This window comes from Penicillium pulvis, assembly GCF_028828015.1.
Source record: "Penicillium pulvis strain IBT 33274 chromosome Unknown scaffold_8_segment0_segment0, whole genome shotgun sequence".
Taxonomy (NCBI): Eukaryota; Fungi; Ascomycota; class Eurotiomycetes; order Eurotiales; family Aspergillaceae; genus Penicillium; species Penicillium pulvis.
Genome location: NW_026643080.1, coordinates 1,115,139 through 1,127,497, shown reverse-complemented (window position 1 = coordinate 1,127,497; position 12,359 = coordinate 1,115,139). Strand labels below are relative to the sequence as shown.

At 49.4% G+C, this 12,359-nt stretch overlaps 5 protein-coding genes across 5 annotated transcripts; 4 read left to right on the top strand and 1 right to left on the bottom strand.

The window, feature by feature from the left end:
• Window positions 1-1,266: 1,266 nt before the first annotated feature.
• N7503_009823 (Glycoside hydrolase family 1) lies at window positions 1,267-2,942 on the top strand (the record flags this gene model as incomplete). Its single annotated transcript, XM_057069369.1, has 4 exons — window positions 1,267-1,586; window positions 1,634-2,106; window positions 2,164-2,749; window positions 2,804-2,942. The coding sequence occupies 4 exons, from the start codon at window positions 1,267-1,269 to the stop codon at window positions 2,940-2,942; spliced, it is 1,518 nt and encodes a 505-aa protein (XP_056915980.1).
• A 385-nt stretch (window positions 2,943-3,327) lies between these two features.
• Window positions 3,328-4,554, top strand: N7503_009822 (agmatine deiminase family protein; the record flags this gene model as incomplete). Its single annotated transcript, XM_057069368.1, has 1 exon — window positions 3,328-4,554. One exon carries the CDS (start codon window positions 3,328-3,330, stop codon window positions 4,552-4,554), a length of 1,227 nt encoding a protein of 408 aa, XP_056915979.1.
• Window positions 4,555-5,173: 619 nt separating this feature from the next.
• Window positions 5,174-7,850, top strand: N7503_009821 (beta-glucosidase; the record flags this gene model as incomplete). Its single annotated transcript, XM_057069367.1, has 3 exons — window positions 5,174-5,243; window positions 5,344-5,950; window positions 6,005-7,850. 3 exons carry the CDS (start codon window positions 5,174-5,176, stop codon window positions 7,848-7,850), a joined length of 2,523 nt encoding a protein of 840 aa, XP_056915978.1.
• A 753-nt stretch (window positions 7,851-8,603) lies between these two features.
• On the bottom strand, window positions 8,604-9,732 carry N7503_009820 (pyridoxal 5'-phosphate synthase subunit PdxS; the record flags this gene model as incomplete). The annotated part of the gene is made up of 3 exons (XM_057069366.1): window positions 8,604-9,233; window positions 9,369-9,551; window positions 9,631-9,732. 3 exons carry the CDS (start codon window positions 9,730-9,732, stop codon window positions 8,604-8,606), a joined length of 915 nt encoding a protein of 304 aa, XP_056915977.1.
• A 1,411-nt stretch (window positions 9,733-11,143) lies between these two features.
• On the top strand, window positions 11,144-12,108 carry N7503_009819 (uncharacterized protein; the record flags this gene model as incomplete). Its single annotated transcript, XM_057069365.1, has 5 exons — window positions 11,144-11,286; window positions 11,337-11,410; window positions 11,459-11,640; window positions 11,691-11,953; window positions 12,012-12,108. The coding sequence occupies 5 exons, from the start codon at window positions 11,144-11,146 to the stop codon at window positions 12,106-12,108; spliced, it is 759 nt and encodes a 252-aa protein (XP_056915976.1).
• Window positions 12,109-12,359: the final 251 nt, after the last annotated feature.

Sequence of the window (12,359 nt, the reverse complement as noted above, 5' to 3'; positions counted from 1 at the left end):
TGACTACATTGGAGGCAGGCAGGACGTTACTGGGGAGCGGCTAAAGTTAGACTTGTGGTATTCGACTAGGATTTGGGAGTCAAAGTCCAAGAGTGTGGAGGTAAACTGATCAACCCGCGCTATTTATCTGCGCACCACGCGATTGTGCGCACATCTTTGAACCATTTACATATGGCCATTATTCCAGCTGCTTTAATTTCCTTTGTGATATAGGATCTCCAAAGGCGTGTCTGAGGCTCGAAAAGGAAGCCTCCCTAGAATGACACACACCCTCTGAAGCCGAGCATAGACAGCCCCGATTACAACAGTTTGAAACAAGCAACAAGCAGAATCCTGCCCTTGTGGTGATACGCTCCCTAAATAGAAGTCCGGAAAACATTGATTCCATCAGGCAGAGAAAAAAGGAAAGGTGTGGGGAGATACAACGCTGATGCTTTCGAGCGAGTCGACCGTCAAGGGTACCGTGAATGGGGGTATTGGATCAACATATTGGTGATTCATAACCCAGACCTTTTCATCCCAGGGGTTGGGCTCTGATTCGCGATGTTTGTTGGTCATCCTGCGCATGCGCATGCGCGATAGACTGAAGTGACATTATTTTCGTCATCAGAAATACTTCACTAGAATGATTGCGGTGCTTGAAGAAGCCGATCCGCGAGGAAGCAATTTATTAAGTCATCTTCGTTTGTAGCAAAGTTTTGCATGAAAATATGCCAGTCCATACTTAGGGTCGATGTCGTTCACGGTGCAGAGGTGTAAGATGAGAGTTCAGTGGCGTCCCGGACATTCTCCGAGGATTTGAGCCGAATCTTGTCAACGTGCAGCTCAGGCAAGCAACATAACAACCAAGGAGACCCATAGGTATAATCGGGCTTTCGGCAGGCATGCAGGGCGACCGGCGCCTTCATAAGATCCCGGTCGCGACAGGGCTGGGGCTATCCCGGATAAAAAGTCCCTAGGGGAACCCTGTGAATCGAATCGGACACGCCTTCTCGTCCGGATTTGAACTTGGCGAGGGACGGGATGTCTAAAGGGCAATGAACCGGGATTCCTAGAGCTCTTGCGGTGAACGGGCCGGGCAACCGTTGCATCTGCCAGAGCCAATCTGACGCGCGATCGCTCAGTGGAGCCTCCCACCATCTGGGCGCGGGATGTGCTCCGGATCGCGGAGATAGTTCCTGTCACGATAAGGAAGGTCTGGACTGAGTGTTTCGCTTTTGTCCACCATGATTCAGATACAGTATGGACACATCCATAAATAAAGCAATGCCTCGCAAAGGCGACGGTGGATTGGAGTGTCAATTTCAGATTTCGGAGAGAAAACCGACCAACATGGGATCCATTGTGCAATCCACTCTACCGTCCGATTTCATTTGGGGTTTTGCGACGGCTGCTTATCAAATTGAGGGAGGGTTCAATGAAGATGGTCGTGGACCTTCAATTTGGGATAAGTTCTGCAAGATCCCTGGCAAGATCGCTGGTGGCGGATCGGGCGATGTGGCGTGCGACTCTTACCATCGGACCCACGAGGATATTGCCTTATTGAAGACATGCGGTGCTCAGGCATATAGATTCTCGATTTCATGGTTTGTTGAAGAAAGACAATTATCGGATGGTTTTCTGACTGTCAAAGGTCTCGGATTATCCCACTCGGTGGCCGCAACGATCCCATCAACAAAAAAGGTTTGCAGTTTTATCAGAAATTCGTCGACGACTTGCTTGATGCAGGAATTACGCCAATGGTCACACTCTTTCATTGGGACGTGCCCGAGGAATTAGACAGACGCTATGGTGGACTTTTAAACAAGGAAGAATTTGTCGCCGACTTTTCGCACTACGCCAGAGTTCTTTTCGAGGCGTTTGGCTCCAAGGTCAAGCATTGGATCACATTCAACGAACCATGGTGTAGCAGTGTTCTCGGATATAATACCGGGGCTTTTGCACCAGGTCGTACGAGTGATCGCACCATAAGTGATGTTGGCGACGGATCAACAGAGCCATGGATCGTGGGCCACACTATTCTGATTGCACACGGAGCAGCAGTTAAGATTTACCGTGACGAGTTCAAAACACAAGATGGCGGTGAAATTGGCATCACCTTGAACGGTATGTGACTTGCTTGCTACAAGGGTTTTCCTAGCTGATTATGGTCAAAATTCAAAGGTGACTGGGCAGATCCATGGGATCCTGAAAACCCAGCCGACGTCGAAGCGTGTGATCGCAAGATCGAATTTGCCATCTCCTGGTTTGCCGATCCCATTTACCATGGAAAGTACCCAGATAGCATGATCAAACAGCTGGGCAATCGGTTGCCGAGCTGGACTCCAGAAGAGATTGCGCTCGTTCATGGAAGTAATGACTTCTACGGAATGAACCACTATTGCGCAAACTACATCCGCGCCAAAACAGGAGAGCCCGAGCTTGATGATCATGCGGGAAATCTGGAACTTCTCCTCGAAGACAAGTATGGCCACAGTGTCGGGCCAATCACACAGTCCCCTTGGCTCAGGCCGTGCGCAATAGGTTTCCGAAAGCTGCTTAAGTGGCTTAGCGAGCGCTATGGGTATCCCAAGATCTATGTGACAGAAAACGGAACTAGTGTGCTAGGCGAGAATGACATGCCTCTTGAGCAGCTCCTGGATGATGAGTTCCGTGTTCAATATTTCCGAGATTACATTGGCGCTATGGCTGATGCTTACACCCTTGATGGGGTTAATGTCCGTGCTTATATGGCCTGGAGCCTGATGGAGTATGTCTTCCCCGCTTTCACTTTTGCGAACAATATTAACCCTGGGATTTCTAGCAACTTTGAATGGGCAGAAGGTTACGAAACTCGTTTTGGTGTGACATACGTCGATTATGAGAACGACCAGAAACGTATTCCGAAGAAGAGCGCAATGAGTATCAGGGATATTTTTGAAACTCATATTGAAAAGGTGTAACTCAGAACTGGCAGGGATATTTTATAGGCGACCAGTTAAATCTCAATTTTCTTCTTTCATGCATCTTTCGTCTTTCCTTCTCACTTTCTCTTCAACACAAACGTGTCGATAACGGAAACGAGAATTTAGATATCTAATTTGGTATTATCTGAGGGGTTCTTTGTACAAGCTATTCTGTTCATATCTTATTCAATTTCTCGAATAGGGACTATGGTTGGCTTCTGTACGACTAGCCATATATCCAATCGTATTTGTCCACCTCTGTAGCACCATCTCCGAACCTGCAGTTACACTATCCTGAATATGGAACTTTCAAAGGATGGCCCTTTCTTCCGACTTGAGTGTCCTATACGAAGGATCTGCTTCACAGCTTGAATAGGTTATAATGAGGCTCTTCAAAGGATTTCGCCGAGTCGTTGACAAAATACTCAATACCAGATCAAGTGCCTCGCATCTATTTTCACTTGTAACATATGAAGGGACACACAGTGAGATCCAACAAGGAAGATACATCTTCCCCGCCGAAAACGAACAGCATGAAGCCACCTTCCTGGGTTTCCCATCTCGCTCCTCCCTTCCCCCTGACAAATACGACGCAGTTTGCATCGAGCTAGCAGAGCTCGCTACTGCCATCGCAGAATTCGAGCCAGTCCGCATCTACGTGCGCCCGGCTGACAAGACGCTCTTGGAGTCCCTGCTTCAAAACACTGGCAAGGATCTCTCATGCGTGACTGTCATCCCTTGCCCAATCAACCATTCTTGGGTCCGCGACACGGGACCAGTCTACGTCCGTGACGCGACGGGCAAGTTCTCCGATCGACGTTTCGCAATAAACTTTCGTTTCAACGAGTGGGGCGGCAAGAAGCCTGACGGGGATGGTCTATGCTGGGGTCAGCGATGGCCGCCGTTGGATGATAAGGCTCTTCAAGAAAACACGGACTTTGCACGTTGGGTCATTGATCATGACTGTGAGCCTGGTCCTGTGACTCGGATTGATTCTCCGCTTCGTGCCGAAGGAGGTGCGTTCGTGACGGATGGGGAAGGGACATTGTTGATCACGGAGAGCAGTATTATCTGTGACATGCGCAATCCTGGAATGTCCAAAGCAAGGATTGAGGGTGAGCTGAAACGATTACTGGGAATTCAAAAAGTCATCTGGTTCCCCGGTCGACGTAACGTCAATATCACGGATGTGCATATAGCTACCAAGGCGCGCTTTGTTCGACCTGGTGTCATCGTCTATTCTAAACCTCATCATATGGCCGTCGATGTATGGAAAGAGATCTCCGCAGAAATCTGGGAGATTTTAGGTCGTGAACGAGATTCGAATGGTCGAACTCTGCAGATCCATACTATCGAAGAGCCGGATCCTCGGGGCTTGACGAGTAGTGTCGATGATGAACTCTCAGCTAGCTATGTGAATTTCTACTTTGTCAATGGGGGACTGATCATTCCTAAGTTTGGGGATGAAGAGAGAGACCAGAAAGCTCTTGAGCTCCTGTCATCCTTGGTGCCAGATCGAGTCGTTCGGCAGGTATATACTAACGCTATTTCTTTGACTGGAGGTGTGCTGCATCGAGTGACCCAACAAGTGCCATTTATGAAGCGATAAAAATGTTTTTATTCCGTTCTAGAATAGTTGGGTAAATATATATCGATAAATTTGCAGTAATACTCTTGCCTGTATCAATCGTGAAATAATATGCGAGAATAGGCAGTCCACAATGTACTGCAAGGTAGCTCGGGATGTACATACCCGTTGGCAGCAGACCTGGAAGGTTTGTAAAGCTAGGCAATATAATGTGCAAGCAAATCACGGAATATTCTAAGCCCTCTGACAAGTTACTCGTATACGATTAGTAATTATTAACGTGGGTATGCGGGCCGAGCAACCGATGTGAAGCAAGTACTGCTGGCCTTGTTGCCTTCCGGCTAAACTTCGGGTGAGGGGCCAACTCCGTGGCGCTTTGAGCAGGTGAGCTCGAGCTCCACTTGCATTTCCCCTCGCCTGGGCTCTGTTGGGGAGTTTGCGATCTCCTTCCTTCCAAAATGCGATCATAAAAGCCCGTCATAATCCCCGCTTTTTTTAAGCAACAGTGATAATCGATTTCTCACGCTTGACTATATCATACGCGGGTGCAAGTCGCAGCTCAGGCATACTACCAGAACCACTAAAGAACCCGGGAACTTAATTATATACTTTCTACTTAACGCCAAGGAGCCTCAATATCATGGCTCCCATCGACGTGGAGAAGGCTATCGAGGAGCTCACACTGGGTGAGAAGGTAGCCCTCACAGCTGGTAAGCTCGACTTCCACTATGTTAATAGCACAATCTCAACCTCCCATTTCTGCTCCCGATACCCCCCGCCATTCGACAAAATGCTTATCACACAGCACAGGACGCGACTTCTGGCATACAGTACCCATCCCGCGCCTGAATATTCCCGCGCTGCGCATGTCAGATGGCCCGAATGGTGTCCGAGGTACCCGGTTCTTCAACGGCATCCCCGCCGCCTGTTTCCCATGTGCCACCGCCCTCGGCGCAACCTGGGACGCCGAGCTGCTGTCAGAGATCGGTACACTAATGGGCGATGAAGCGATTGCCAAGGGTGTACATATCGTTCTGGGTCCCACAATCAACATTCAGCGATCGCCGCTCGGTGGTCGCGGATTTGAGTCTTTCTCCGAAGACGGTGTCCTCTCCGGTACTCTTGCGGGGTATCTCTGCAAGAGTATGCAGGATAAGGGTGTCGCAGCGACCCTGAAGCACTTTGTTTGTAATGACCAGGAACACGAGCGAATGGCTGTGAACAGCATCATCACACAACGAGCCCTGCGCGAGATTTACCTGCTTCCTTTCCAGCTGGCTATGCGGATCTGCCGGTCTGCGTGTATTATGACTGCTTACAATAAGGTCAACGGTACACATGTTAGCGAAAACGAATTTCTGATTACTGATGTTCTGCGGAAAGAGTGGGGATGGGACGGTTTGGTTATGAGTGACTGGTAAGTTGATATTCAAACAATAAGACTGGCATCGTCTGACATTGATCTTCGCAGGTTCGGTACTTATAGTACCTCTGACGCGATTAATGCCGGTCTCGATATTGAGATGCCGGGGAAGACCCGCTGGCGTGGAGAGGCTCTTGCACACGCTGTTTCCTCCAACAAGGTAGCCCAATTCAAACTTGATGAGCGTGTGCGCAACGTCTTGAATCTGGTAAACTGGGTAGAGCCCTTGGGTATCCCAGAAGGGGCAGAAGAGATCGCATTGAACCGACCCGAAGATCAAGCATTGATGCGTCGTGCGGCAGCGGAGTCTGTAGTCCTATTAAAGAATGAGGGTGCCCCCTTGCCATTGAAGAAGGATGGGTCGCTACTTGTTATTGGCCCTAACGCCAAGCAAGCTGCCTACTGTGGTGGCGGCTCGGCTTCCCTGGCGCCTTACTATACTGTGACTCCCTTTGATGGCGTCTCAGCGAAGAGCAATGGCGATGTGAAATTCTCTCAGGGTGTCTACTCCCACAAGGAACTGCCCCTCCTCGGTCCCCTCATGAAGACTGAAGATGGCAAGACTGGTTTCACTTTCAAGGTTTACAACGAGCACCCAAGTTCTGGTACAGAGCGCACGGTGGTGGATGAGCTACAGCTCATTTATTCGCTTGGGTTCTTGATGGACTATGTGAACCCCAAGATCAAATCCTTGACTTACTATGTCGATATGGAAGGATATTTCACACCTGAGGAGAGCGGACTATATGAATTCGGTGTAACAGTCGTCGGTACTGGCCGCCTGCTTATCGATGGTGAGATTGTGGTGGACAACACCAAGAACCAGAAGCAGGGTTCTGCCTTCTTTGGTACAGCCACTATCGAGGAGCGCGGTGAAAAGGAGCTCAAGGCCGGTCAGACTTACAAAGTCGTATTCGAGTTTGGTACTGCACCCACTTCCGATCTTGACACCCGTGGAATCGTGGCATTTGGTGCTGGCGGCTTCCGTTTCGGTGCTAGCCGTCGCGTTAGCCAGGAAGATCTGATCTCCGCTGCTGTTGAGCAAGCAAAGACAGCCGAGCAGGTTGTTATCTTTGCAGGTCTCACAAGTGAGTGGGAAACTGAGGGCTATGACCGTGACCACATGGATCTGCCCCCGGGCAGTGACGAGCTAATCACTCGCGTGTTGGCTGCTAACCCGAATGCCATTGTGGTGATCCAATCCGGCACACCCGTGACCATGCCATGGGTAAATGACGCCCGCGCCGTGGTGCAAGCCTGGTTCGGCGGTAATGAGTGTGGCAATGGGATTGCAGATGTGCTCTATGGCGACGTGAACCCCTCCGCAAAGTTGCCTATCACATTCCCACGTCGCCTGCAAGACAATCCCTCATATGTGAACTTTCGCTCTGAGCGCGGTCGTGTCCTTTACGGTGAAGACATCTACGTAGGCTACCGCTATTTCGAGAAGAGCGATCTAGCCCCCGCATTCCCCTTCGGCCACGGTCTATCTTACACAACTTTCACCCGATCGGATCTGAGCATCCAGACCGTTCCCGAGGAGGCCAAGTACTCCGAGTCCGGAGAACCCATCACTGCTGCTGTCACGGTTACCAATACTGGCTCTATTGCTGGTGCTGAAGTTGTCCAGCTGTGGGTGGTCCCTCCGAAGACAGATGTCAACCGCCCTGTTCGTGAGCTCAAGGCTTTCCAGAAGGTCTTCCTCGAGCCCGGCGAATCCAAGACCTTGCAGCTCACTGTTGAGAAGAAGCTTGCGACAAGCTGGTGGGATGAGCAGCGCGAGCAATGGATTTCCGAGAAGGGTGAATACGAGGTCTTGATCACTGGTACTGGTGACGAGGACCTCCGGGGTACATTTGAGGTTGGCAAGACCAGATTCTGGCTGGGCCTGTAAATGCTACGACTGGCGATGATGCTATCGATGATGTGCGATGACTTTTTTCGGGGATAGTGGTATAGAATAAGATACAATTATGACACTATGAGACTTTTTATAACACCAAATTTCATTTATGCTACCAGGAAATATTTTACCAAATCCCGAGTTTGAATACATAATCCAGATCTCTGTTTTTGATTACGTATGTATGTAATGATACAGCACCGTACCCGCGCCCTTGGCGGCAGGGTGATCCACAACGGGTAGTCTCGGTGAAGAAAATAGATGGCAAATTGCCTATTGGATGCGTAAGAGGGGCAATGGAGGGGCAAGGGCACGCTCCACGAAAACGGTGGACCTTGGTTTGTTCTGTTGCCTATAAATGTGGATATCCCTGGTAAGTCTTTCCCCAGAGCGTTCGGCGATCGGTCGGAAGAGAGAACCTATCATATTGTTGCAACTTGCTCCTCCATACATACTAGTGGCTACTTCATGACATTCCTTGGGGTTAATGGAAGGCAAGAAACTGTCATCTGGGTCATATGATCCAGATCTTGGATTGATCTTGGGTTGATCTCGTATACAACTCGATCTAGCCCGATACTCAGCTAAGGTTTGCATGTCCATCTAGATCTACCAATTGGCTTCAAATCTTTCATAATCTCTAGAAATTTATTTATCATGCAATAAATCGGCTCGTGGCTCATGTACAACGAATTTTGTAGGCCCAATTAAGACCAAAAGACAAGGGAAAAATGCAGAAATAATCTACCATCCGCGACCAGCCAGCTTGTCCGCCTCGGGCATCTTCTGCACATTAATACCAACCATGGCCTCGCCGAGACCCTCGCTAACCTGAGCAAGAACCTTGGCATCCTTGAAGTGGGTAACGGCCTGCACGATGGCCTTGGCGCGCTTAGCCGCATCGCCGGACTTGAAGATACCAGAGCCAACAAAGACACCATCACAGCCAAGCTGCATCATCAGCGCAGCATCGGCGGGAGTGGCAACACCGCCAGCGGCGAAGTTAACAACGGGCAGACGGCCCTTCTCAGCGGCTTCACGGACAAGCTCGTAGGGGGCCTCGATCTCACGAGCGAAAGCGCGGAGCTCGGGCTCGAAGTCGGGGCTGGACTGCATGATACCACGGGCCTTGGCAATCTGGGCATTGACAGTGCGCATGTGCTTAACAGCCTCAACAACATCACCGGTACCGGCCTCACCCTTGGTGCGGATCATAGCAGCACCCTCGGAGATACGGCGCAGGGCCTCACCGAGGTTACGGCAGCCGCAGACGAAGGGGACCTTGAATGTGGACTTGGTGACGTGGTAGACATCGTCGGCGGGGGTAAGGACCTCGGATTCATCAATGTAGTCAACGCCAATAGCCTCGAGGATCTGTTAAACGAAGTAAGTTAGCTTTTGCGATACTTCAATTGTATTTGGTTTTACCCCGCGACGGAAGCGTCGATCCGCCACTTTTTGCTAGCGCAGGGTCGCAATGCGATCGATTGAATGATTGTCTTCACGTACCTGGCACTCGACAAAGTGACCAATGCGAGCCTTGGCCATAACAGGAATGGTAACGGCCTCCATAATTTCCTTAATCATGCCAGGGTCGGACATGCGGGCAACGCCACCCTCAACGCGGATATCGGCGGGGACACGCTCCAGCGCCATAACGGCTGCGGCGCCGGCCTCTTCGGCAATGCGGGCCTGGGGAAGGAAGAAGATGTTAGCTATAATCCCCGGAAAATGGATTCACAAAATGAATTGGATGTTCCATATGGCTTACCTGCTCAGCATTGACGACATCCATGATCACGCCACCCTTCAACATCTGCGCCAGACCAGCCTTGACAGTGAAGTCATTGCTGGAAGTACCGTTCTGTGCCATTGTGGAATGTGGGGGGTTTTAAAGGGAAGGGGTGAAAGAAGGATAAAGATGTAGAGGAGAGATGGAAAGGATCGAAGGATAGAAGGAAAGCTTGAGTTTAAATTAAAAAGTCAGGCAAGAGCATGTGAGTCAAAAGCGAGTTACTTTCCCAGGGTTTCGCCTCAGGCCAATCAGGCGGGGGCTGCCCCTCGAACCGTTTATTGAGTGTAACTCCCATACTTGGAGTCAGAGCTCTGCGAGATCGGGGCCACCAAGGTTTAAAGTTACCCGAGGATACCGGCTTTTGCTTGGGAAACATATCGTGACGGTATTTGTACCGTTTTTGGTAATACAACCCTCCAGATAATCTGCTCATTCAAACTCGTTGCCCATTGTATTTGTTACTGATCAAGTTGCATTACTAATACCTTGGAGAATTTTGCAACAGCCTGGATTCATGTTTGCAATCCTTTCATAAACCTTGAAACTCGCGCAAGGGGTCCTGCGGAATTTGCCGAGCGGTCATTGCCTCAAAAGGCTGCTTGGTTTAAGGCACCTGGACACCTGGTATCCAAAGGTCTAATTCCAAAGGGTTGATTTGACGTCCATAGATAGGGAGAAATGGTTTTTACCGGTCAAAATTTGAGTGGTTTGTTTCAAGGTTTTAGGACGGAATGATTGAGCAGCGTTTATATATATGTGGGCCGAATATTGGTGAACTCGGCCCGGATCATCACTTTACCAACGTTAAGTTTCGGGCACTTGACACTTTTACTCGCCGATGTCCACTTCCGAGGTCTGTCATAACATTTGAAAGTGGACTCCGAGGCCCAAGCCCTTGGCTTCTTCCAAATGTGACACTCCACCTGGGCACGAGTATCTCTGGTTTGGTATCCACTCAGGCTAAAAGGTAGGCTCGGTAATAAAATACTGCTCCGCGCAAGGATGGGGCCAGTGTCCGGGAGGTTGAGAAGTGAACCACGGCAAATGATTTACGCCAGTCAATGGGGTCTACCTATCTTTTTATACTTAAATACAGACAAATTCATGAGTGACAAAGCCAATTGCCTTAATTACACATTGACGTGCCTGGAATGACATCATCGTACTAATTCTCAGTCTAAGCATTGGGAGCAGGTGGCCAAGACACGCTATTTAGTCCGGTCTTAATGCTTCTAGATTGAGATTGACATAAAAAAGAGATCACTCGGTCGAACTTACTGGACTTGGGCAACCGAGATTAGTGTCGGGAACCTCGGCCCAAGCAACGTTTGGGATAAGTCCATAGCTAAATCCGACTCATTATGAGGGGTAGAAAGCGGTGAAATGTCGATTGTCAGGTGACAGGAAGGCCACAGATATAAGACGTCTAAGAGTGCGTGCGACGTTGTCCGTTGATTTCAAGCGATAATCTGATCGTTCATTGTCAAAAATGGCTTCTCTTTCCCCCGACTCATGTTGCTACAAGGGTGTTAAGCATGAAGGTGTTGCCAAGGGCAAACTGACCCAAATTGCTGGCATTGAAGCATACACCGTCTATCCCGAGAGTCAATCTACAGAGAAGGCAATCTTAATGTGCGTATTCGGTTACGTAGTGTGCTCAGCACAGACTGACTGTATTCTAGTTTGACCGATATCCTTGGACATCAATTTATCAACATTCAGCTCATCGCTGACCAATTTGCGGCAAATGGCTACTGTGAGTGTTCCAACGCCATGGAGGTTCACAAACCACTGATTATAATAGTTGTCGTGATCCCTGACCTGTTTGAAGGTGACCCGGTGCCGTTGAACAAGCCGGGCGAGTTCGATATGGAGAAATGGCGTGCTGGGGAATATAACCCCAAGGGCACTGCACACTCGCCGCCTAATGTTGATCCGATTGTTGATAGTTGCTTGACAGAAATGCGGGATACGTTGGGCTGCAAGGTAGGACGAAACTCCCCCCAGGTCGAAGTTCTGGTTACCAACATATACAGACCATCGGCGCCGTTGGATATTGCTTCGGAGCGAAATATGTAGTGCGCTTCCTCAAGCCAAGTACAAAGGTGGACGTCGGATTCATGGCGCACCCAACGGGTGTTACCGAGGAGGAGCTAGGCGCGATAAAAGGTCCTCTAGCAATTGCTGCTGCTGAGACTGATGCGAGGTTTCCACCCGAGAAGCGCCATAAGAGCGAATTGATTCTACAACAGACTGGATTGCCTTACCAGGTCAATTTGTATAGCGGTGTGAACCATGGGTACGTTTGTGGAGAATCTGACAATTATTCGAGATGGCTGACCCTCGTCATGATTTAGATTTGCGGTGCGCGGCGACCTGAACAACCGTGTCGTGAAGTATGCCAAGGAGACGGCGTTTTTGCAAGCTGTTCAGTGGTTTAACGAACACTTGTAAATAATTCTACTCTACTAACATTGAGTGGTCCTACCAGGGATCGAATGTGGGATCTTGAGAAACCTATGTCCTCATTCGAAGTCAGAAAATCCTCATTTGTATACAAAGTCACATACATAACAAGATCCCCAGATTGCAAACTTAGCCATGACCTTTTCAGTCCTGAAATAAAGCAAGTATCACCGTATAAAAAGTCAAACCCATCAAATAGATCATCGCCTATCTCTAGATTGGATATCAAAGTGAAATAT